This window comes from Chionomys nivalis, chromosome 9 (assembly GCF_950005125.1).
Source record: "Chionomys nivalis chromosome 9, mChiNiv1.1, whole genome shotgun sequence".
In the NCBI taxonomy this organism is placed as follows: Eukaryota; Metazoa; Chordata; class Mammalia; order Rodentia; family Cricetidae; genus Chionomys; species Chionomys nivalis.
The window spans coordinates 40,668,855-40,692,123 of record NC_080094.1 but is presented as its reverse complement, the minus strand read 5'-3'; the positions used below and the strand labels follow the sequence as shown (position 1 = coordinate 40,692,123).

The 23,269-nt window shown below is 37.6% G+C and overlaps 2 protein-coding genes across 2 annotated transcripts in view; both read right to left on the bottom strand.

The window, feature by feature from the left end:
* Positions 1–13,487, bottom strand: part of Hao1 (hydroxyacid oxidase 1) — a 73,650-nt gene extending 60,163 nt beyond the window's left edge. Inside the window, exon 1 of the mRNA XM_057781850.1 lies at positions 13,468–13,487. The gene's annotated coding sequence lies outside the window, so the exon portion shown is untranslated. The remainder of the gene's footprint in view (positions 1–13,467) is intronic.
* Positions 12,896–23,269, bottom strand: part of Tmx4 (thioredoxin related transmembrane protein 4) — a 43,641-nt gene continuing 33,267 nt past the window's right edge. The window contains exons 7-9 of the mRNA XM_057781854.1: positions 22,008–22,071; positions 16,543–20,977; positions 12,896–13,631 (exon numbers count right to left, since the gene is read on the bottom strand). Of these exons, the coding sequence (XP_057637837.1) occupies positions 20,628–20,977; positions 22,008–22,071 (414 nt within the window). The 3' untranslated portion in view covers positions 12,896–13,631; positions 16,543–20,627. The remainder of the gene's footprint in view (positions 13,632–16,542; positions 20,978–22,007; positions 22,072–23,269) is intronic.

The following is a 23,269-nucleotide window of genomic DNA, read 5'->3' as shown; positions in this document are numbered from 1 at the left end:
TCTACCAACAGAAAAGAACTGAGCAGCAAATTGGATTAGAAATCAAGACCCATTTATTTCCTCCAAGAAACATACCTCTTATAACAATGGACACCACCTTGGGATAAAGAAATGTGAAGGTTATTTCACGCATATGACTCTAAATAAACATTCTAACATCTGACAAAATAGAGGTCAAGTCAATTTAAAATTAGTCAGAAGAGATAAAGAAGATCATTTAATACTCATTAAAGGAACAATAACCACTTAGCAAAGCCACACCTTCTAACAGTAGCACCACCAATTAGATTATGTGGCCAATTACATCCAGACTACTACAAATAGCCACGACAATATGTTTGCACTAGAATTCAGTAATCATATTACAGTGGGTTCTAAGAAATGCGGTGAATGGTTCAGGTCAAACTGGATGGCTGCATGTAGAAAAATGAAAATAAATCTATAGTTTTTTTTTTTTTAATCTTTACTCTTTGGAGGATTTCTCATCCTATTTATTCTCTCTTTATGCCAGCCCTGGTTATCCTTTCTCCTGCCTAGCTATTGACTACTCAGCTCTTTATATACCAATCACATGTTTTAGGCAGGCAAAGTAGCACAGCTTTACAGAGTTAAACAAAAGGAACACATCTTTGCATCAAATATTTCATAGTATAAATAAATGTAACATATCTTCAACTAATATTCCAAAGCAAAAATCCATATTTATCTGAATTCAATTTCAAATAGATTAAGGACCTCAAGGTAAGGCCAGATATACTGACTCTAGAAAAGAAAATGGAAATAGTCTCAAACTCATTGTCACAGGCAAAGACTTTCTGAATGAAACACAGCACAGGCATTAGGAGCAACAATTAGTAAATGGGAACTCATGAAACTGAAAAGCTTCTGTGTGGCAAAGCAAAGAACTACAGAATGGGAAAATTATTTACTAGTTATATACATAATATAGGGTTAGTATCTAAAATATATAAAGAACTAGAAACAAAATACCCACCTGAATATCAAGATGTCCAAACAAAAATGGGGTAGACTTAAGCAGAAGAGGGTTCTCATATGATAAAACACAAATGACTGAAAAATACATCCTTAGCCATTAGGAAAATGCAAACTAAATGCATACTGAACTACTTTGAGATTTCATCCTTTACCAGTCAAAATGGCCAAAATAAATAAAAAAAAAAACAAAGTTAAAAAAACAAAGCCAGAAAAACAAAACACTAACAAAGACAGTTCATGCTGGTGAAGGTACAGAGTAAGGGATGCCTGCTCATCATTAGTGAGCATACAGACTTGGACAGTCACTATGGAAATCAGTGTGGTAGGCCTCAGGAAACTAGGAATCAATCTATCTCAAGATCCAGCTATACCAATCTTGGGCATTTACCCAAATGATTTTACATCCTACTATAGACACACTTGCTCATCTATGTTTATTTGTTTATTGCTACTTTACTCATAATAACCAGAAATTGGAAATAACCTATATGTCCATCAATTTATGAGTGGAAAATGACAATATGGTGCATTTACACAATGGAATATTATTTAGTTGTTAAGAAAATCAAATGTGCAATTTGGAGGTGACTGAATGGAGCTAGAAAAAAATTATCCATTTTTTGTGTGTGTTTCCCACTTTTTTTGTTTCTTTTTTTTCATTAGCTTTTGGGTTTTTTTTTGTTTGTTTCTTTGATGGGTTTTTTAGGACAGAAAATGAACACAAAATTGTTTGGATAAGGAGGTGGGGAGGACTAGGATTAACTGGGGGAGAGGATAACATAATCAAGAACATAATATTATTTTTTCAATTAAAACAAAGAAATGGAACTACTACAGTTATATATTTTTATATGGTTACTCAAAATTATACTGTATATTAAGGTAGTAAATTTTAATAAATATTTTAAATGTTAAGAAAGAATATAAAACAAGAATCACCATTTTAAAGACTTATTGAGACTTCCTATAATAGTTACTGTTACCATATAGGGTTTTTATTTTCTTCACAGACACAGAGAAAGCAAACTCAAAATTTATATGGAAGGACCAAAGTCCAAGAATAGTCAAAGCAATCCTGTACAAAAACAAAGGTATTTCAGGGCACATCATCACACATGATTTCAAATTATACTACTGAGCCACAGTAACATAAACAATATGGTACTGGCACAAAACACAAATTAATAAAATAGAATAGAGAAAGCATATATAGCTCCATGTATATAACTACTTGGTGAAAGATGAAAAATATATACACTGGATTAAAAACAGCATCTTCAACAAATGTTGCCAGAATTCAACGTGTAAAAAATGAAACTAAACCCTTTCATCTTCCATGAAATTCAATTCTAAATAGATCCAGAACCCAACATATGACCCCATAACCAAAACTATTAAAGGGAAAAGGAAGGAGTATGCTACCTATTTCAATTTCCAGACACAGGTAAAGACTTTCTATACAGAACTCTGGCAGATCAGGAAATAAGACCAATAACTGTCAAATGGATCTCATGAAGCTCAAAGCTTCTGTGCACCAAAGGAAATGGGCAATCAAGCCAAGAGTCAGCCCTCAAAATGAGAGAAAATATTTGCTAGTCATATATCTGACAGAGGGCTCATGTCTAGAATACACAAGGAGCTCAAAAGATGAAACACCAAGGATTCAGATAACCCTATTTAAAAGTGACCTGGAAAACTAAATAGAAAATATTCAAAATAAGAACTATAAATGTTTAGTAGGTTTTAACAGTATTCAATGTCCTCCTGAGTCACTACAGAAATTCACATGAACACTGCTTTAAGAATCCATCACAACTGAGCAAGAATGGCCATCATCGGGACTACAAATGACAACAAATGTCGAATATTGGGAAAAGAAATCTGTATATATTGTTGTTGGAAGTATAAACTAGTGGACTTTCTCTGGAAATCAGCATGAAAGTCTATAAAAATGAACACCTAGAAGTAGATAAACTATATAACCCAACTATACCACCCCAGACATGTACCCAGATAACCTTAAATTTTATTAAAGAAATGTTTGTACGTCTATGTTAATTACCACTCTACATATAATAACTAGGAAATGGAATCAAACTTGATGTCAATCAACTGACTAGTGGCTAATGAAAATGTGGATATATATATACACAATAGGATCTTACTGAACTATAAGAAAAATGAAAATATGAAATTTGGAGAGAAGCAGATAGAACTGAAATAAAATTAAAATGAGTGAGGTCATCTCAGCTCCAAAAGGCAAATGTCACAAGTTTTCTCATATGAGTGCTTTAACTTTAGATTTCGTGTTTTGTTGTTTAATATGGCATACACAGATGTCTGGAATCTAGGAAACTAGGAATTGGCCATTGATGGTGTGGATGCTTTTAGAGGATAGCAGAATAAAACTACAAAGGAAGCTTTTAATTTTAACATAGTAATTTATTTAGAAAGAAAAGGGGAGGTGATATAAGATTCCCCTCTATATGCAGTGAATACTATGGTTAATAAAGAAGCTATTGCAGTGCAGAATAGGTCAAGAAAGGAATTTCCAGCAGATAGAGGAGAGAGTAGACAGAGTCTAAGAGACACCATGTAGCCACTGGAGGAGAAAGAGGCCTACACACCAGTACTTGTAAACCACGAACCTCATGGTAAAATATAAAATAATAAAAATGGGTTAATTTAAGATGTAAGAGCTAGGTAGAAATACACTTAAGCTATTGGCCAAACAGTATTTTGTTTTCTGTGTGATTATTTCAGGTCTGGGTGACCAGGAAATGAACGAGCAGTCTCTGCTAACACTCTTGGGAATTGTGGGCATCGTGTTCTTAAATTTACTTCCTGGTGTCTGGGGGTGAATGTAACTTTAGGGGATTCTGAAGAGAAAAATTGGGGTTGTCAAGTCCTAGGAGAGGTAGTTTCATCAATTGTTGTCCAGTCTCTGTGCAGGGCTTGTCTCAGGTCCTGGCTAGAGTAGTCGATTAGGCTGGATCATCTCAGCTAGCCACCTCAAAATTGTTCTAAGCAGTTTGAAGTTTAAAGCTAATTTTTAGATGATATTTTTCAGATTAGTGGTGTTATCATAGTCCTGGATGAATTATCGTTGTGGGGCCCCATTGTCCTTTGGAGACTTCAAAGGTCACTGTTAGGCATGCTCATGGTTCACTGCAGAAAACTGATGAGAGACTCAAACCAAAAATTATGTAGAGGAAGGCAGATGAAACATTTTCTATAATTAGTTAGTACTCTATATGATCATTAATATAATGACAAAAAGTTTAAAATTTATATATACATATAAAGTATATATCTTATATATGTCTTATATATCATATATATATATATCTTATACTTAAGAAAAGCTGTTAAAGAGTCAACATAAAAGCCAAAGAATTATGAGATCAGTGGAAATATAATAGTCCTTAAATATTTGTTTTACTTCTGTCTTATAGCAGGTGACTCTTCTGACATGAGACAGATTTTGAATTTCACTTTCATAAGCTTGCTTGGGTTTATAGAAGGAGAGAGCCACACTTCAATTCCAAAGTCATCTTTAATCTTTAACTAGACTAAGACTACAAAAAGACAATTTGTATTATTTTTCTGTAGAGAACATCATCAATTAACATTTGGGAAGATTTGTGAAATTTTGCCCTGTTGGAAATGTGATATACCAATAGGCCAATTTATTCTTTTTCTTGAGACTTTTTTTCTAAATGATTTGTCCCTTTTCTTCAGATGTCTCATTTGTCCAGTAGTCTTCAGATTCCTTTATTCTCCTAAAAAGACAGAAAAAAAATCCTTCCACAATGCTTGGGAAGATTCTCCTTTGGCAAGTTATATCTGATCAAATGAAAAGCACTTGTTAGTTTTATAGGTTATGTTAGATTAAATGACCATGTTGTTTAATGAGCTATCATTTCTTCTAATCAAAAGGTGTTTCTTGTCCAAGGCGAATCTTTATCAGTTTTGATGATATCCATAGTTTTTCTTCTGTGGAAACAAAAGCAAAACCCCTTCCCCAGCATAACACATGTCCTGGTTTCCATTCTGAGGTCAGTACATCTTTAAAGTATATCAGCTGATTTAATTCCATAGGTTTTTTTTCTACTATCCAAAGTCTATCTGTTGCTATTGTTCCTTTCTAGTTAGCATTTAGAAAATCTGAAGTTAATAAAACAATATGCAATGTATTTCTGGGAGTATTTATCAGTCCTTTCTGTTTATTTAATGTATTCTCTAGAGTTTAATTTTATCTTTTATAATTGTCTTTACTGTAGGATTTTGTGGTATACCTGTGATATGCTTTATATTATAATAATCAAAAAACTGTTTTATTTTCTTAGAGACATATGCTCTAAGAAAGAATATTGTCTGTCTTTATTTGAAGGGGTATACTCACAATGGCCATAACTTCTAGCAAATGTGTGATTACTGAATCAACCTTTTCCAAACTCAAAGCAGTTGCCTATTGAAGACCTGAATGGGTATCAATGGTGTGGTGTACATATTTACTTTTCCAAATTCTACAAAATGGAACACATCCATCTGCAAGATTTAATTCCTTTGAAAAGTACCCTTTGTGTTACTTTCTGCAGGTAGTGGTGTTTGGTTGTGTGAAGAACAGGTAGGACACTTAATTATAATTTCCTTGGCTTGTTGTCACATGATAGAAAAGTCTTTTTATAAACTTTTGCTATTGGCATGATGTTTTTTTATGAAATTTTGAGGCCTTCAGCACATTTCTAACCAAATATTGATTGATTTCTCCATTACCTTGTTCTTGAGGACCTAGAAGACCCATATGGGATCAGATGTGTATTATGTAGATGGGATGGTGTCTATTTCTTATTATGTCTTGTAACTGAATAAATAATGAGGCCAATTCTGTATCATCTGGTATAAATTCAGTGGTTTCAATATGCAAAACATCTCTTTCTGCATATTGTAAATAAGTAATCTGTTGAAAGGTTCTTTAAAATCCTTTAGTACCATGAGAACAGCAGATAATTCTGACTTTTAGACAGAATCATAAGGGTTTTGTCTCACTTTACTTAAATTTTCTGACTTGTAACCTGCCTTCACTGATTTGTTTGCATGGTTAAAGAATGCAAGGCTCGAGTTATTGGTGTGTCCTGTACAACACAATGAAGAATCCAGCTTGTTTTTTTTTATATATATATAAGTTTAATTCTCTTGCTTTTGGGATAGTTGTTGCTAATATCTCCCAAAAAATTACTACAAGGTCTTTGCCATGGTTCATTTTCTTTTCATAATTTGTCAATTTCATCATTATTAAAAGGTATTATAATTTCTGCTGGCTCTATTCCTGTTGACAACGTTTCAATTTTCCTTTTAGAATTAACTCAGAGACCTTTTCCACGTAAGTTTTTGATTTTTTACTCGGTTTATGTGGCAAAAAGATTCATTCTAAGATACTTTTCCTTTGTAGGGGAATGTTTTGAGGGTAATATGACCAGAACAAAGATACAATTCGGATCCACTTGTCCCTTCTATAAGTTCTCTTCAGTCAAAGTCAATTCTCTCTTAACTTCAGCTGGCAATTGCCTGGGACTATTTAAATTCTTAACACCAACTAAGGTTTTGTTTAATCAGGTCATCAGGAACTATCCCAATAGTGTGCCATAAATGGGAAATGTCTCCTAGCAATCTTTGAAAGTCATTAAGAGTCTGCATTCAATATACCCTAATTAGGACCTTTTGGGGTCTAATGTTTTGTAAACGTATTTTATAGCTTAAATGATCAATAGAATCTCCTCTTGATGGACCCTAGAGTCCAATCACCGAGGAGGAGCAGTCACCCCCCCAAAGACCATCTCACACTTCTACAGCTGATGTAAAAGCATGAGGATTTTATTAATTCTGTCATGACAGGGTCTTCCAGCATTCGGGAGGCTAGGAAAAACCCTGAATGGCTAGTACAGGCTATTTTTAAAGGAAAAAAAACACAGAAGGAAGGGGTATCTGGGGGTTGTTTTTTAACTATTATGATTGGCTTATTTAAAAGAGCTATTACCAATAATTGGCTGGAGAGTGGTTGCCAGATCAGATGAGGTAAGGGAAAACATCTGAGGGTTACTTTGCCCCTTTCACAGGGCCTAAGTCAAAACATCAGTCACTGAGTCAACACCTAAGGGTTATCTTGCCCCTATTCAATAACTGAATTCTATTTGGAGAACATTTACAAGGACTCAGAGAGATGATGGAAAATTCCCAACATTTCAGTATGTGTGTGGGCAATTGTTAGGTGCTTGGTTCCCAGAGGGGAAGGAGGGGAGCATTACTGCCGAGACTGAGAGTTGTCAGAAATGGCTTCAGAATTCCACACTCTTTGTATTTTTTTCAAGAGCAATTTGTAATCCCCAACTTTATTTACTTCTTTGAACATTCTTTCTAATGTATCTACATTTGAATCAGATAGCAAAATATTGTCCATGAAATGGTAAACTATAGATTCAGGAAATTGCTGATGTATCATTTCCAATGACTGACTTAAAAAATATTGGCAAAGAGTGAAGCTATTTAACACTTCATGTGGGAGAACCTTCCTTTGATAACTTTTAGCAGAATTACTATAAGTAGGCACTGTGAAGGCAAATTTTTATGTCCTTTTCTTGTAAAGGATTTTAAATCAAAGAGGCCATCCTTTAGATAATAGAGAAGGCAAATAATGTGGAATTCCCCTCTGTATACTGTGAATACCATTGGTTAATAAAGAAGCTTCTTTGGGCCTATTGCAGCGCAGAATAGGGCAAGGCGGGAATTCCAAGCAGATAGAGGAGGAGAGAGAAGACAGAGTCAGAGAGAAGCCATGTACCTGCCAGAGGCCCAGAGCCTTGTTGGTAAACTACAAGCCTTGTAGGAATATATAAATAATAGCAATGGATTGATTCAAGGTGTAAAAGTAATCTAGAACTATGCTTAAGCTATTGGCCAAACAGTATTGCAAATAATATAGTTTCTGTATGATTATTTCAGGTCTGCGCAGCTGTGAATGAGCAAGCAGCCTCCACCAACAGGCAAAGGAATGCCAGACTGTAGAGAGCCAATTGGCTGAATCACCTTATTAACAACTCTTAGATCTGTTACCATTCTCCATCTTCCAAATTTCTTTTTTACAAAAATACAGTAGAATTCCAAGAGCTGGTTGATTCTTTAGTATGCTGAGCATCTATTGCTACTGTACCAGCTGTTCTAAAGCTGCAGATTCTCTATTGTTAAAGGCCATTGCTTAACCCATACAGGTTTGTCTACCAACCATTTCAAAGGTAGGGTTGTTGGTGCCTTTGAAATATCAGCAGCTGTTCTACCCTGCTCTTGTACAACCTGAATGGTCAGTGACTGTTCTTAAAAAAAACTAGTATTTTTTCCAAAAGCATATGTTAATTTGTGGTTTGACTGGGGGAATATTAATCTGAGTAATCCATTGCTATAACAAATTATGTCATTAAAGGTGTGAACTCCCTAGTACTGGGATTAAAGGTGTGAGCCACCACCACCTGGATCTGTTTCTGCATTGATCTTGTGTATCCCACGGTAGTCTTGAATTCACAAAGATCCATCTACCTCTGTCTCCAAGATCCTGGGATTAATGGTGTGTAACACTACTGCCTGACCTCTAATGGCTTATTTACCTTCTGATCTTCAGGCAAGTTTTATTTATTAAAACATAAGTATCACTATAAACCCTATCTAGACTCCTAGATGGTAACAGGAAGTCTAAGTAAAATCCCAAGAACTCCTTAAAATAGTGATTCATGTTTTATACTCTTTACAAGCTATACTGGGATGAGTAATGTTCATGTGCATATATGTATGTGTGCATGTGTTTGTATCCATATTTGGCATGCTCATGAAAGTTATGTGTGTTTATTCAGTGACTTGTCACTCAACAGTAAAAATAAAAATTAACAACTGAGGATTATGAGTTGACTTCAGTTAACAACTGAAAGCTGGAATATAAGTATCACTAAAGACAGATGAGTGAGGACAGATAAAACTTAACCAAAGTTAATAAAGTCATGGGAGAAGAATATCCAATTCCTCTCAAATTATATTGTAAATTTATAAATTATATTTTAAGAGCTACATGTGCCACTAGCTCATGCTTGAGGCCCTGTATTTAAAACTGTCTACCACACACAAAAAACTAAAATAAAAAAAAAATCAATTAGAAAGGAAGACCTCATCCTACCTAGTTTCTATGATTGGGAATAAATAAAATATATAGCTAACCATTAATCAAGGTCACTTGGCATTTTTGAATTCCTAATAGAAGAAAGTTTTTGTTTTCTTCAAGTATCTGGATACAAGATAGACACTGTAACCCAAGCACCAGCTTTCCTGCCAGGCATTAACCCTCAAGATGTGACAGACGAATGCTAATGTGATTTTACCCAATAACTCAAGAAAGACTCAGTTCACTCTGCTAATTAGATCATCAGTATCAGCACTCTCTTCTGGGAAACAGAAAAGCAACAGAACCTTCCCAGGTTCTCGTGGTCATTCTACAGTCATCTCATGGCAATAGCCTCACTGTACTCAGGAAAAGGAAGGCTTCATTTCCACAAGTGAAGTCTGTCCATCAGTTCAGTGAGCTACAAAGGCAGAAATGTTCTCAGTTGTTTATTTTGGTTTTGTTTGGTTTTGGTTTTTTCTTCCTCTAAAACTTCAGAGATGGACAAGCCTTTTCTGTGAAAAGACAAACATATTTTCTGGCTCTCTTTCCAGGTTTATACGAGACAATATCCAATATAACTGTGCTCTTTTCTAAGATGGACTTCCTCACCAAGGAATAACTCCTGAAATTAAGATCCATAGTGTCTCAAGAATACTGTTTTACTTCTTGTCCACACATACAAAAAAAGATTAGGTTGGAGAAAATAATAACTCTCCTACAGGAAAACAACTGGGAGAAAAATTATCAACTTCAAGAGGTTTTCAAGTCATTATGTACAGCAAGTGTTCTTTTCATCTTATGTCACTCTGTAAACAAAGTAACAATGCATGGCCTCTTGTTCCTCCCAAGTGCTCAGCATGCCCACATCTACCTTTCGCTACCCTCCTAGGCGCCACATTCATCTGCTCAGAGAGCAGGAGTTAGACATCATTGGGAAACTGGCCAGCTCCAAACTCTCAGCACTTTTATCTTAATAGGATTTTCCAGCAGTCATGTGGATAAGGATCAAACAAAGTAGCCTGGTTTTTTGGCTTTCAGAAACAGGAAAGTGTCTGTTAATGTGATTTCGGTATTGATAAATACCCACATTTTCCAGAAAGAAGATGGCATCATTTTCCATAGGCAGGAAGCAATTTCTCAGTGGAGAGACGTGCTCAAAAGCACAAGAAATGTAAAATGGTCGAGTTAAAAATCATAGTCCCGTGGGAAGTTATTTATTTTAATCAGTATTTACAAGCAGAAAGAAAATGTATTTTTATAATTCTTCCATTCAGAAGTCAGCATTCTGATGAAAAAAATCCCAACATTTAATAATATTAAGTAATTCCTGTTGAAGAATCTGGTTTCCTTAAATGTTTGGACACATAGAAGTAGAACAGCATCTGCATTGAAAGTTCTAATGATAAGAGGCATAATTCTCTGTTGCTTTTTTCCATTTCCTTCCAGTAACACTCTTACGGGATGGCAGCAAGTTCCAAAGAAATCTCCTACACTGATTGCATGGATCCCTAATGAATATTTCCCTCACTAAAGGTACCTATATGTGTGATTAAGCTGGCTTGCCACCAAGGCTGCTGGACTGAATTCAGTCCCTGGAACCCACATGGTAAAAAGACAACTGACACCTGCAAGTTGTCCCTTGGCCTCCACACATCAACCAGTTGGCATACCTATCCAAGAGCACATAAATAAAGAAGTATAAGTAATTAAATAAAATTGTAAAAGAATCCAGCTCGAGAGCCAAGGAAATGGTTCTGTGAGTAAAGTCTTTGCCACATAAGCATGATGATCAGATGAGAAAAAGGTCAGGAGGTGGCAGGTGCCTGGAATTCCAGCAGTGGGGAGGTGAAGACAGGAAGACGCCAGAGACTCACTGGCCAGCTAGTATAGAGACACTGGTGAACTCCTAAGTTCAGTGAGACTGTCTCAAAAAATACAGTGGGGGGCAACAGAGAAAGATGCTGTACAGGGATATACATTCATGAGCGCATGCACACACACACGGCAGAGAGAGAGAGTCAGGATTGAGAGACCTTCTTAGATTATCATTTCACAGTGATTGCTTGTGAATTGAAATATTTACCAGACTGGTGTATCTGCATTCTTGTCTGCCAAATGATGATCTTATGTATGCTTTAGACTTTTAAAAATAAGAAATCCACACAATACTGCTTTTTCCGAGTTATATCAAGAAGTCTTTGTTAGAGTAAGACTTAAACCATCCAAATTAAAGAAAAACAAACAAACATGGGGAGTTTGGCAGTTGTAAGCAAAATACCAGTGCACAGCACAATGGCTTATTTTTCCTTTATTGCAAGGTGACAGGGATGACACATCACCGGACAGTTCTCCCCATTATGGAATGCTCATTGCCTCCTTTTTCTTTTTTCCCATATCTCCTCCAGACCCCACTATTCATCATTAGAGCAGTTGGATCAGAAAAAAAAAAAAAAAAAACAGAACAAGAGAAAATGAAAGATGAAGACACCTAGCAGAAAAGATGAAGATGTGTAAAGACAGAAAAACTGACGCAGGGAAGAGGAGGAAATAAAAGAATTCAGGGAAAGGTTAGAGAAGCAAATGAAAGATGAGAGAGGAAGTAGAAACCCAAGTGTGGTACTTTGTATCTAAGTAGAAAACAAATGCATGCGGACCTTAAGAAATGTTAGTCTGGATGACAAATTAGACTCCACTAGTATTTATTACAGGCATAAAGTTAATTATATTTCTATGGCTGGCTGGCTGGAAGGATTAGATCACATAGTAATTTGGATGCAATTATAATCTAGTAATAAGCCTTTCTTTAGATTTATGTTGATAACCAGTGTTATCAACACTGGTCAAATTTCCCCTAGGTCAATAGTGCCTATTTGGTGTGAAAGTCAGACCTGTAGAACAATGAAGACGTCTCAAGTGCAATGGGTTCCAATTTCAAAAATCATAGTCTTAGAATATAATGTGATTGCCTTTAAAAGAAAAATTCCCCCATGAAGTTACAAACTGAATATTAATTTAGAAATTTTGAGATACCTTCTGTGTTAATTGATTTTTAAGAAAATATAATATACTGTTCTCGTGTGTGTGAGAGAGAGGGGATGGGAGGAGAGAGAGAGACTGAGAACAGCCAGAGGACAACCCAGTATTCAACAGTTTTGCTTTTAGTCTCTCAGACCTAGAACTCAGCACAGGTGGGTTCATATGGGAAACACCAGCTGCCTGGCTAAACTTGGGGGTATGAAAGCACCTAGTGAGTACTGCACTGCTTCTTCTGGGGAAGAGACTCTTGAGGCTGGAGGAGTGTGTATTGTGGGGAAGCAGAAAGGGGCAGGAGAGCTTGGCCTTCTGGGAGCTTTCCCATTCTCTGCCTCCATTGTCTGTGAAGAGAATGATGAGTTTTGATGATGGTGGCCGAGTCCAGGACCTGGATTGAGAAGTTGGCAGGCAGAAAATGGAGAATGTAGACAATTGCCTGCACAATTTCCATCCATAGTGATATGCACAGCCTCCCATCTACCTCCTCTCCTGACTAAGAACTCTGGTTGTGCTGGTTGCAATTTTCCACTTGCCTAAAGCTCCAAGGCTCAGTTGCACAGTGAAAACCCTAGAGGCAGGAATATAGTCTTTCCAAAAGGAGAAAAGGCGAGTAGAAGTAAAAGTGATGTGGGAAAAGGCATCTGAACAGAGTTCCCAGGGACAGGATCAGAGATGAAGGAGGGCGCACACTGCATTATGGAAGTGGTAGCTTTGGGAACTAAAAAAGAAAAGGAGTAATGTAGAAATAAATGATTGCTAGACTCCAATGCTTTGAAAGCAGTAATCCCCTCAGTTAGGGGGATTATTATAGGGTCTTCAGGATTTAAATAAACCATGGCAGAATTTTGGAAAGAACCAACATTCAACCTAGGAGTCCAAGTGTGGCTAGTAAACTTCCTCCAGCGTTTATACCTGCTTCTAGCATCATTTCAGATTTCAGAAGGTAGACAAAGGTTTAGTTCTATCTCTGTGTCTGCTAATGCTTATCCTCATGTCTAAAGTGAGGTGTTTCTGAGACAGGTTGGGATTTCACAAGCCCTTCCACCTTTTGCCAACCTGACTCCACAAAGACAGCTCTAAAAACATTGCTGTTTCTCAATATGCCCTGATCCATCCCCAGGATCACTCCTAGACTTGAAGTGATACCTTAGAAACCCTTGCCATAAAACATTCATTACATGCATGCTACATTTAGAACAGCTCCTTGAATTGTATTCACTGCTTAAAGTTCTCACCTGTTATCCCCATAGTGAAGAGAGACCCATGGAATGTGGGTCATTTGCTGAGGTTTGCATCTCTGGAATGGGGTGGTACCAGGAGCCAGGAGCAAGAGGCTGCTCAGTGGCTGGTGTGGAATAACGTTGCTTTCCACTGTTTCAAAATCAGCACTTGTAAAGTCCTAAGGGGTAGATTGTTAACATTCACTCATTACTAACATAGGACTAGGTTACATAAACCTAAAATATTCCGGAGAATAAATGGTTAAAGGAACATCTAAGTTGAAACCCTCTGTATTGCCCCACAAATGTAGAATGTATTGTGTGTGATGCATTAGTATAATGAAATGCCATACTGAACCTCAATCCTTTTGACAGAGGTGAACCTTAAATATAGTATTATATTATTTTATAACAATTCCTTTTGCTTTTAAATTTTTTAAAATGTTTTAAGGATTTTATTATCTCAAGGATTGAGGTGATCTAAGCCTACTGTAGGGAACAGAAGGCAGTCTGGAGTAATTAGGATTTGGATAACATGGTGTTAATGTGGGTATCTGGTTTGAGTCAGTTAAAACATGGCTGACTCCAGACATTCAGGGTACTATAAGCAAATGATAGTTGACACTGGACATTCAACAACATGCAGCAAAGATGTAATGTTATATTCCTGGCAGAACGCCACTCTGTGTTTTGTAGAAATATGCCCATGAAAGCAGGGCCGAGTGCCCTCACCACTTGCCTTTTCCAGCTAGTCTGGGGAGGCTGTGAGACCACCCACAAACTATGTGCTGGACTACACATGTGCCCATGCCAAGTGTGAGGTCACGTGTACAAGTGTGTGCCTGCCAAAACCTGCCTGACTAGCAATCTGTGTCCACAGTATATCTCCTCTGCCTACATCTCCCCCCATCTTCTTCAAACCCCACCCTCCAATGTCCCTCCTACTCTCCTGGCCTCAGATCCTGGACTTCACACCTGTTGTCTGTTGAATAGCTTCCTTATGTGACTATAATTCAGACTGAGTTCAATGATTTTTTAAGCCATGTTGAAGATATTTTCAAGAGCAATTTTCTTAAATTGTTTCTACCAGTACACCCTCCTCCTGCCCCATTAGCCTTCGTGTTATTATTTATAAACATTAAGGGGCAGTGGTCATACAAAAGGCAGTGGCAGGCCACCTGAGGCCTCGGTGGGAGACAGATATGCCATGCAGAGAGAGTTTGAGTATAGAGTTTACTTAGTGGGTTATGGATGGGAAAGGGGAGAAGGGGAAGGAAGAGAAGAGAGAGGCAGAAGCTGCCTCTCCAGAAGAGGGGCCGTGGGGGGATAGATGAAAGTGGGGGAGAGAGAGGCAGTAGTTACCTCTTCAGAAGAGAGGAACACAGAAAGAGCAGGTTGGAGAGGAGGCTGGAGATCCAAGGATTCAAGTGGTGGGGGGATGTTGGAGTGGGCAGGGCTTGTCTCTTAAAGGGACAGGTACCCAGATGACAGACCAGGCCAGCAGATTACAACACTTCATATGAGAAATGTTTGGCTTAGTTTTTTCGGTTTTTAAGTGTAAGAAGCTAATGTGAAATCAAACACCAACTTATTTAAAGCCAGGTTCATGTCTATGATTTTAGGGGACTATTTTGTCTGCACAGAGACCTGTCCAAGAGAGAAGCTTTCTTGGCCTTCATGTACTGATGAGTTTTATTTTATCAAGGATGGAGATGAGAACTTTCAGTTACTTCAGTTCATTCCCACCTGTGACAGCCAAAAACCAATAAACCATGTAGTCAGTAGCTTCCAGAGGAAGTGGGCTCTTCACCACCACCACGACAGACCTAAGAGTTCCTTTACTTGTCTCATGTTTTAAGTTCATTAATTTTCTAAGCTCAACTCAGCCCTTAAAATTAGCAGTCACAGTAATCATACTGTAGCCAAAAGTTCTAGTCTTTGTAGTATCTTCTGATTTTCTGTTCTACCACACTGCTTACTACACATTACCTTAGAGACTCACATCTAAAAATTATTTCTATTAAACTATTCCCAAATTATTTGTATCAGAAACACTCTACTTTCTGATGGTAAAAGACTTTTCAATTCACAGGATTAAGCAGAATCCCACTTACTATACACATGGAATCTATAAATTACCAAGTATCAAAGTGTGGGAGCCCCAGCAGTGGGTCCGCTCTACCTTGACTGAAGGTCAGAGAACTTAAGCCTACTCTTGCTCTTTCAAAGTTGACAAGAGGTCTGACTTAAGGAGAGGCTACAAACAAGATATCCTGAGCTACGGTGTGGTTACTTGGTGTTTTGGATATTAAGATGGCCTGTAGAGGTGGATCTGCTCCACCTTGACCAAAGGTCAGAGACTTCAAGTCTAGTTCTGCTCCTTCATTTTCAAGACCAGAGGCTTGACCCAGAAAGTGGCTGCCTACAGGATTCTTGGTCTAAGATGTTGTCATTGCATGTCCTGCCTAAAATATCAGAATGCTTAACTCAGGAAATAGCGGCTTGATGTCTCCAGTATTGACGCAAGTAACTGCTCTGTTTGTCCTTTGTGTCATGTTAAAGCAGTCTTTTGTCTTCTTCCCTCCTTTTTGGATTGGAGTATATAAGCATATGGAAAATAAAGGCAGGAGTATTCAATATTCAGGAGTCACTGAGTTAACTTCCCAGTACTCTATCTCTGTATCTCTTTTGTATCTCTGTCTATTCTGCCTAACATCTCTAATCCACACACCCATACTCTGGAATGGACAAACCCATCAAGGCTGGACACCGACATCAAAGTCACTGAAATGGAAGAAAATATTTTTGGAAAGATGAGCAAGAAACTGCTTAGCCATCACTTAAGTCATGACAAAAGAAAAGCAGGGCCAAATTCTGCCTGAGGAGTAAATTAGTGAAGAACTTTCACTAAGGTTCATCCACACAGGGACAGATTTCTGAACTTTACTTTGGTAAAGACTGAGAAAATATAAACTTAAGTAACTGCCCCCCACGCCCATCATCCGCAGGAACAGCTCCCTGCTGTCTTCCAAAAGGGACAAATCAAATCTCCATCCATCAGTGTGTGAGACGTTCAAAGGAGCCACTCACCTTTACGCCTCTGTGTACTTCTGATTGCTGCAGTGCTGGGAACAGGTAAGTTGAAAGAAGAGTCTTCTATAAATCCTAGGAGACCAGGAAGGCCAGCATCTTGGAAAAACAGAAGTCACTTACTAAATGCCAGCCCTGGCCATAGCAAGTACCCTGAGACTTTCCAGACACTACAAAGACTGTGATGTGTTGAGAAGCCCTCATATCTTTGGCATTAACCTTGAGCACATGGCAGAGATTTCACCAAGTTCAGGTAAAAGATGTGGAAAATGAAGTCAGAGAATAAACACAGAAGAAAATTATTTTCTTAACAAAGTAATATTTTCAACTGCCTCCACAAATACTTTTTGTGTGAAAATATTTATATGAAAAAGCAATACACCATTCTGTTTCATTGGTCATCACTACCATTAATTAAATTTTGACACAACAAAATGGCAGTATGTAGGCTCAAGGTTATGTACAATCCCCTGATCAGAGACTTTGTAATTCAGGCAATGCAGTACTTGAAACAATACACTGATTTCTTATTTCAGTTGCTACACATCTATTTGAGAGAGCACAGAATACATAGATAAAGTAAAATAAATACAGTGGGATAAATAATCAAAATTAATACAAAGAATAAACATAGACATTTTATAATGTACAGACTTACAAATGAACAGTTTTAGTATAAAAACTGCATTTATACAAAGCTGTCTAGAAACAAAATTCAACCACATTAGAAACAAGTCATAACCACATGTAAACAGAATCACAGTCTACACACAACTCTAGAGAATATGCCTGTAAGGTCCATGTGCTAGGCTGAAGGTGACCAAGGTTTTTCTAAGTTGAACCTCCTGCTTTGTGTAGCTGCTCAAAGAACTAATCCAGTAGGTTTCATCAGACTCAACCTTGGCTTCTATCAGACAAGCTACAATCTCAAGAGGATCAAATCCAAGAATGAGGTAATGAGACACAATACTGTGAGAGTCTCTGTTGGCACAAATATTTACACAAATACTTTCCAAACAGTTGACAAATCTGACAGCTAGTCAATTGCACAAATACAATACTGGTAGAAATAACAGCAGGACACTAAAAGGAAGAACACAGAAAACCTGCAAACACCAGCAAAAGTACTCATCTCCTCTTCTTTCTCTCACTTGAGGCTTAGGATTTTATGCTGAAATAACATTCACCCTTTTTAATCCTTTAAAATTTTCATTTAGACTCTATTGTTTCCCATCTTGCAAAATGTCACACAGTAGATATGCCTTTAACTAGCATTTTAATTACCTCCCCAAAAGATGTTACAAGATATACTTATTCAAGCTTACATACACTCAAACCATGTGACGATGTCTTAATTATAAGTCACGGGTCTGCACCTAAAAAGTAAACGTGTGGCTTTCTCAAATGTCAAAGCAGATCTGTCTCAAGCTTCTTTCCCTTCTATTGCACTAGTTATTAGATAACAGGTACAGATTCTACTACAAGATGAGACTGTAGTGACTGCCACGCAGTTCAATGGCTGTGAAGTGAATGAGCCACCCCTTATCTGTTCCATGATTATCCTTCTAAACAAAACAATAAAAACAACAAAAAAGTGTATTTCCTGTGCACTGCCTCCATGAGATTCTAAGCAAGCTGGCATGGTTCAGCACAGATAAAGAAATGAACAGTAAAAGAAATTTAAAAAAAGAGAGGTAACTGGAGTTTTCAGACATTCCAATAAAAAACAAGGCACCTTATCCTAACTATCTGTACATAAAGCACTGCACACCCTTATTCCACAGTTACTATCTCATTTACCTAATTTTAACATACAGAAAATAGTATTCTATAGTTAAATAGCAGATATGGCAGTGGAGGAGAAGCATAGTTAGTTTATATATATATAAATAAAATCATTTTTTCCATGCACTTAACTTCTGGATTAAATTTATTATGTACACAAAAATAAAGCCTATTAAATGATGATCTAATTTTAAGTTGACTTTTCTCCTTTAATTTTATATCAAATAAGTATTAAAAATAAACCTAAAGGCTTCAAATGGAAAGAAATTAAATTAGTAAGTACTTACTGGACTATTTACTAGAAACCCAATTTTTTGTCAGGATGTTAAAAAAGGAAAGGCTAGGAAAAGTAATTCCTACAGATAAATATAATTTTACTGGACTGGACCTTCTTCTTTATGACTTTTTTTCTCCTACCTTCCTACTTATTTTAAGTATTTTTAAGAAAGGAAATGTATAATCTCACTTATAATTAAGTACTGTTTGATCTAATTGGAAACTGGCTTTGAAACATTTCTAAAAGCCAAGGCAGACTAATTCTCAAGCCTTCCCTCTAGTTAAACATCCCATTAAAACCCAGTACTTCAGTTTGCAGGAGGGGTACTACTCAGAACAGAGACACGGAGTCTTCCCTTTCCCACTAGACTGACCTCGGTTTACTATAACAAGCGAAGAAATCCACTGGCAGGAGAGAAGGAACATCTTAGCTCTAGCAGGAAGACAAAGGCCACCACAGAACCATGGGTCTTTTGAGTAAAGATGTGTCAGAGGACAGGAACATGGAAGGGCAGGAAGGTCACCTTTTCCTTTGTTCTATGATGGCCTCAGCCTTGAGTTAACAGTTAACTACGTTACAAAGATGAAATAAAAACATTTATAAAGAATGGATTGTCACAAGAAAATCTTCTTTTGTGCAAGGTTTGTAGCAGCATCATGCAGTACAGGGGGGCAGATTCTGAACCCCATCACCAGTGAACCTCCTGTTGGCAGCTAATACAGAGAAAACTGCATAACCTTTTTTAAACAAGACAGACTCATTATTCTGACTCAATCCAAGGGTTACATAGAAGATTGACTTTAGGCATATTTCATATACCTAGTTGACTTTATGAATTTATTCTAAGGCCTGAAAGGGTAAGAGAAGAGTTGGAGAGATTTTTTTAAAGGTGCTGGGATTGCTTGATACTGATACCAGATAGAGTAGGGAGAGATAATGATATAATTCTCTAGAGGATTAAGGAAGACAGAAACAAAATCAAATCTTTCATCTCTTGAAATTGACTTTTGTACATTTTTTTCACCAAAAGCACATCACTGAAAGAAAAGTAGACATGTTTCTCAGTTATTATTAAAGTGGTTCTTGAGGCAGGAACCCCTTGAGGTGGGAACTAAACAACACAGACCTGAAGCCGGCACACTTTGGGGTTCAGAAAAACAAAGAATGTGGCTAAAGGAACTCTTGAAGAATTTATCCTGGAAGTATTACAGGCTCACCAAAACCAGTTGTTTGTCTGTACCGGCCCTATAAAATCCCTACTACCTTTTGAATTTCCAAAGATTGCATGCCTTTGAGATACTTGGCAGTCCAAGCCTCATCAGCAGTGGTTACTGATTACCTACAGCTTTAAGTCAAATGAGAGTAATGGAACCTGCTATCTGCTGCTCTCACTACAGAGCAGTTATGAAACATGTGGTAATCTTCAGTCCCACAGTGGAGAAGCCACAGGAATTAAATGTAGAAAATAAAAGACAACAGAGACCAAGAGAGCTCAGATGACTCGCCAGCATCTTTCTCAAGTTGTATCTATACCCAGGTCTCTAGAATTTCTGGCCCCAAGAGAGTGTTTGGGGGCCATGGTACCCAGTGTTTCTTACATGACAAAAACAATGCTTAACCATTGAGATTCTTCCTGTACTTCCAGGGTGTTCAGGACCAATGTGGTTTTGCTTTCATTTTATTTAGGCCAGCAGCCTCGTTTCTAAAGGTGCTATGGAGGACTGGAGAGGAGTCCTCTGGTTGATTTTTTGGCCCCCAAGTATATCAACTTGTTCTTCACCTAAATCTCTGCAAAGATCCTTACACCATGGTGGCTGAGTGTTGTCCCTGACTCTCTTTAGGACACAGAGGCTTACTACCATGTGACCACAGGACCAGAGATCATCTTTTAAGAGTAAACACTGTTCATTCATGAAAAAAAATTAAAAACTAAATACAAACTAAGGATTTGGCTTAAACTGCAGACCAGAGGGAAGCAGACTTATTTTTCTTGCCTATATTTTTAGAAATGGCATCATGAAATCTATGGTCCCTTGTTTGCATGCTGACTCTTGCGCTGCCTCAGTGAGTCTTCCACCACCTCCTGCGTATCCACTGAAGGAGCTTCATCAGGTTCACGTTCCTTCTGGGACACATTGCCTTCCTGTAGTACTTCTTGGTCATTGGTGTCACTTCTTTCCTCATCCATAATGCCTGCCAGGTTGTCCTCTTCCTCATATTCCTCTACTTCATCCTCATCTACAAGGTCCTCTTTCTCCTCCTCATCATCCACAAGACTGTCTTTGTTTTCTTCTTCATTTGAGTCATCCTTTTCTTCTTCTGCATCCTGCAGCTGCTCAGCTCCATGAACATCCCCCGGCCTCTGATCCTGCTCTATGGACAGAAGAGAAACAGAGGGGGAAAAATTCACTCTGGATAAATTATGGCAATTAAATAATTTACAGTTTAACCATGAGGTGGATAAACTGAGGAGGTTTCTCTTCCGAAGTGTTGACATCATGTGATCAGGTTTTCTGGTTGTAGCTCAGCCCCATCTAGAGATTTACTATCTCCCTACGGGAGCATCACTGACTTGATGGGAGAGCAGATGGGAACAGAGTGCAAAGTTTTGTTTGTGCTATTTATTACATTCCGTGTAAAAATCTCAGCGAATCATTGGTCATAGCAACTATTTCAGACAAGCTGAACCAAGCAGAGTCCTGTTCCCTAAGAGTCTGAGGCCAAAGTCAGGAAGAAAAGGCCTCCTCTTACCACAAAGTTAAACTGATAAAATAGGAGTTAGGAATAGTGATAGCTACTGAATAAACTTTAGCACTATAACATCATTTGGGCTGGGCTTGCACCCAGAGAACCCCACAGCAGTTCATACACTGGCTCCCTTTCACACTTCACAATGCTGAAGGTCAGACATGTTACTTAGCTATCTATGAAGTCTTAACATTTTCAAGAACTAAAGACATGGCCTTTAAGCTCCTGAGAAAATGCAACACTACGAATAAAGGCCATCAACTACAGAGTCAATTAGGCCCAGAAGTAAAGTGAATATATGCAGATTTGAGCAAATTGCTTTTAAAGAACTTGAGATAGTGACAAGCTATCTTAGAGACTCAATAAATGTGAGTTCCTCATAGAAACCTTCACTCCAATTCAAGAACAAAAGTTGTCCACTGAAAAATGAGGGGAGTAAGCCCGAGAGGAAAATGCAATCTTCAATACGGAGTATTTCCTAATTTTTTTCTAAAAAAGTAAATTTTATTCAAATTTATATGGAGAAAACATTTTTAAGGAACTCAATAGAGGTAATTGAATGCTCATTGATTAGATGTTAGAATCAAATGCAGAGCCACAGACAGAATACCACAAAACTCTAAAAACTCCACCCATGTGAACTTCTCCGACTCACCAGAGCGTTCAGATGAAACTCTTGGAAGTGGCACATAGAAGCATTCTGAGATTACCACCAGGACCTGGAGAGAACAAAATGACTCCACACTGAGTAAAGAAGACAAACTGCCATCCAGACTCAACATCAGATTTGTGTCCCATACACAGACATCCTTAGACAGACACTTAGCAGCTAGTCACAGCCTTCAGAAAGATACAGATGAGCTAAAGGGTACTCCAAGGATATGGAATAGTCTTGAGTATTTTTTTTTTAAAAAAAAAAACTGCCCATATAAAAGAAAATTCTGCAATTGAGAATTAAATTCTATTTTAAGCAGAGACTGGCTGGCTTCACCTCTTATCTTGACTGTATGTGTGATTTTATACTATATTAAACAGGTCTTTTTTTCCTTGAAAAACTACAAATTTCTTAAGGGAATGATCACCTCTGTCCTCGTTCCATACCCAGAGACAAGCATGGGTCATATTAACGAAACTGCTGGCTTGTGCCCAGAAGTGTAGAGTTACATGGAACCAGACTCTCCAACTGCAACATTTCACTGCTCTGTGTTACCAAACAGAAGAAAGATCACACCTGGAAGAAGCCGCCCATGTACCAGGTTATACCATCCAACTCTTGTTCTTGTAGATGTCCATTAGGCATTCTACCTGACTGGCCTTGGACTTTGCAATTCTTTCCCAATTCTCTCCCAGCCTCCTGGCTACAGGAATACAGGCACTGCTATTAGAGGCATGGCACACATGCATAGTTTGCGTGCATATTTCCTCTTTTTGTTAGTCAACCTACAGAGGAAGGCTTCTTTTTGAATAAGCGACCAGATATCAAAAATAGGAATAGCACTTTATTATACTAGTATTTTACAGGTGCTTTGAAATTTTAATTGTTGAAGCCATACTCCTTTGGATTGCATTAAAAAACAAATGCATCCTACTTTGTATTTAGGACTATAACTATGCATATATTCATTTGTTTAACTTAGGTTCAAGATCCATGTTAACAGCTAAGGTAGAAATGTTGAAGAGGGCAGCAGTTTAACTACAAAGAAATACGGATGAAGTGTTTCATATGAACCATAAATAAAGCACTCTGATACTTTAGAGATAGAGCATTCAATGTAGGGTTCAGACTTCCATTTGACAGAGGAGGATCTAAGGTCCTAGCCATGGGAAATGGCTGCCCGGCTCCTCTAGTTTCTCCAAGTGGAGTTACTAATATTTATGGATATATAGAGGACCAGGAATTGCAGGCAATGGCACCCA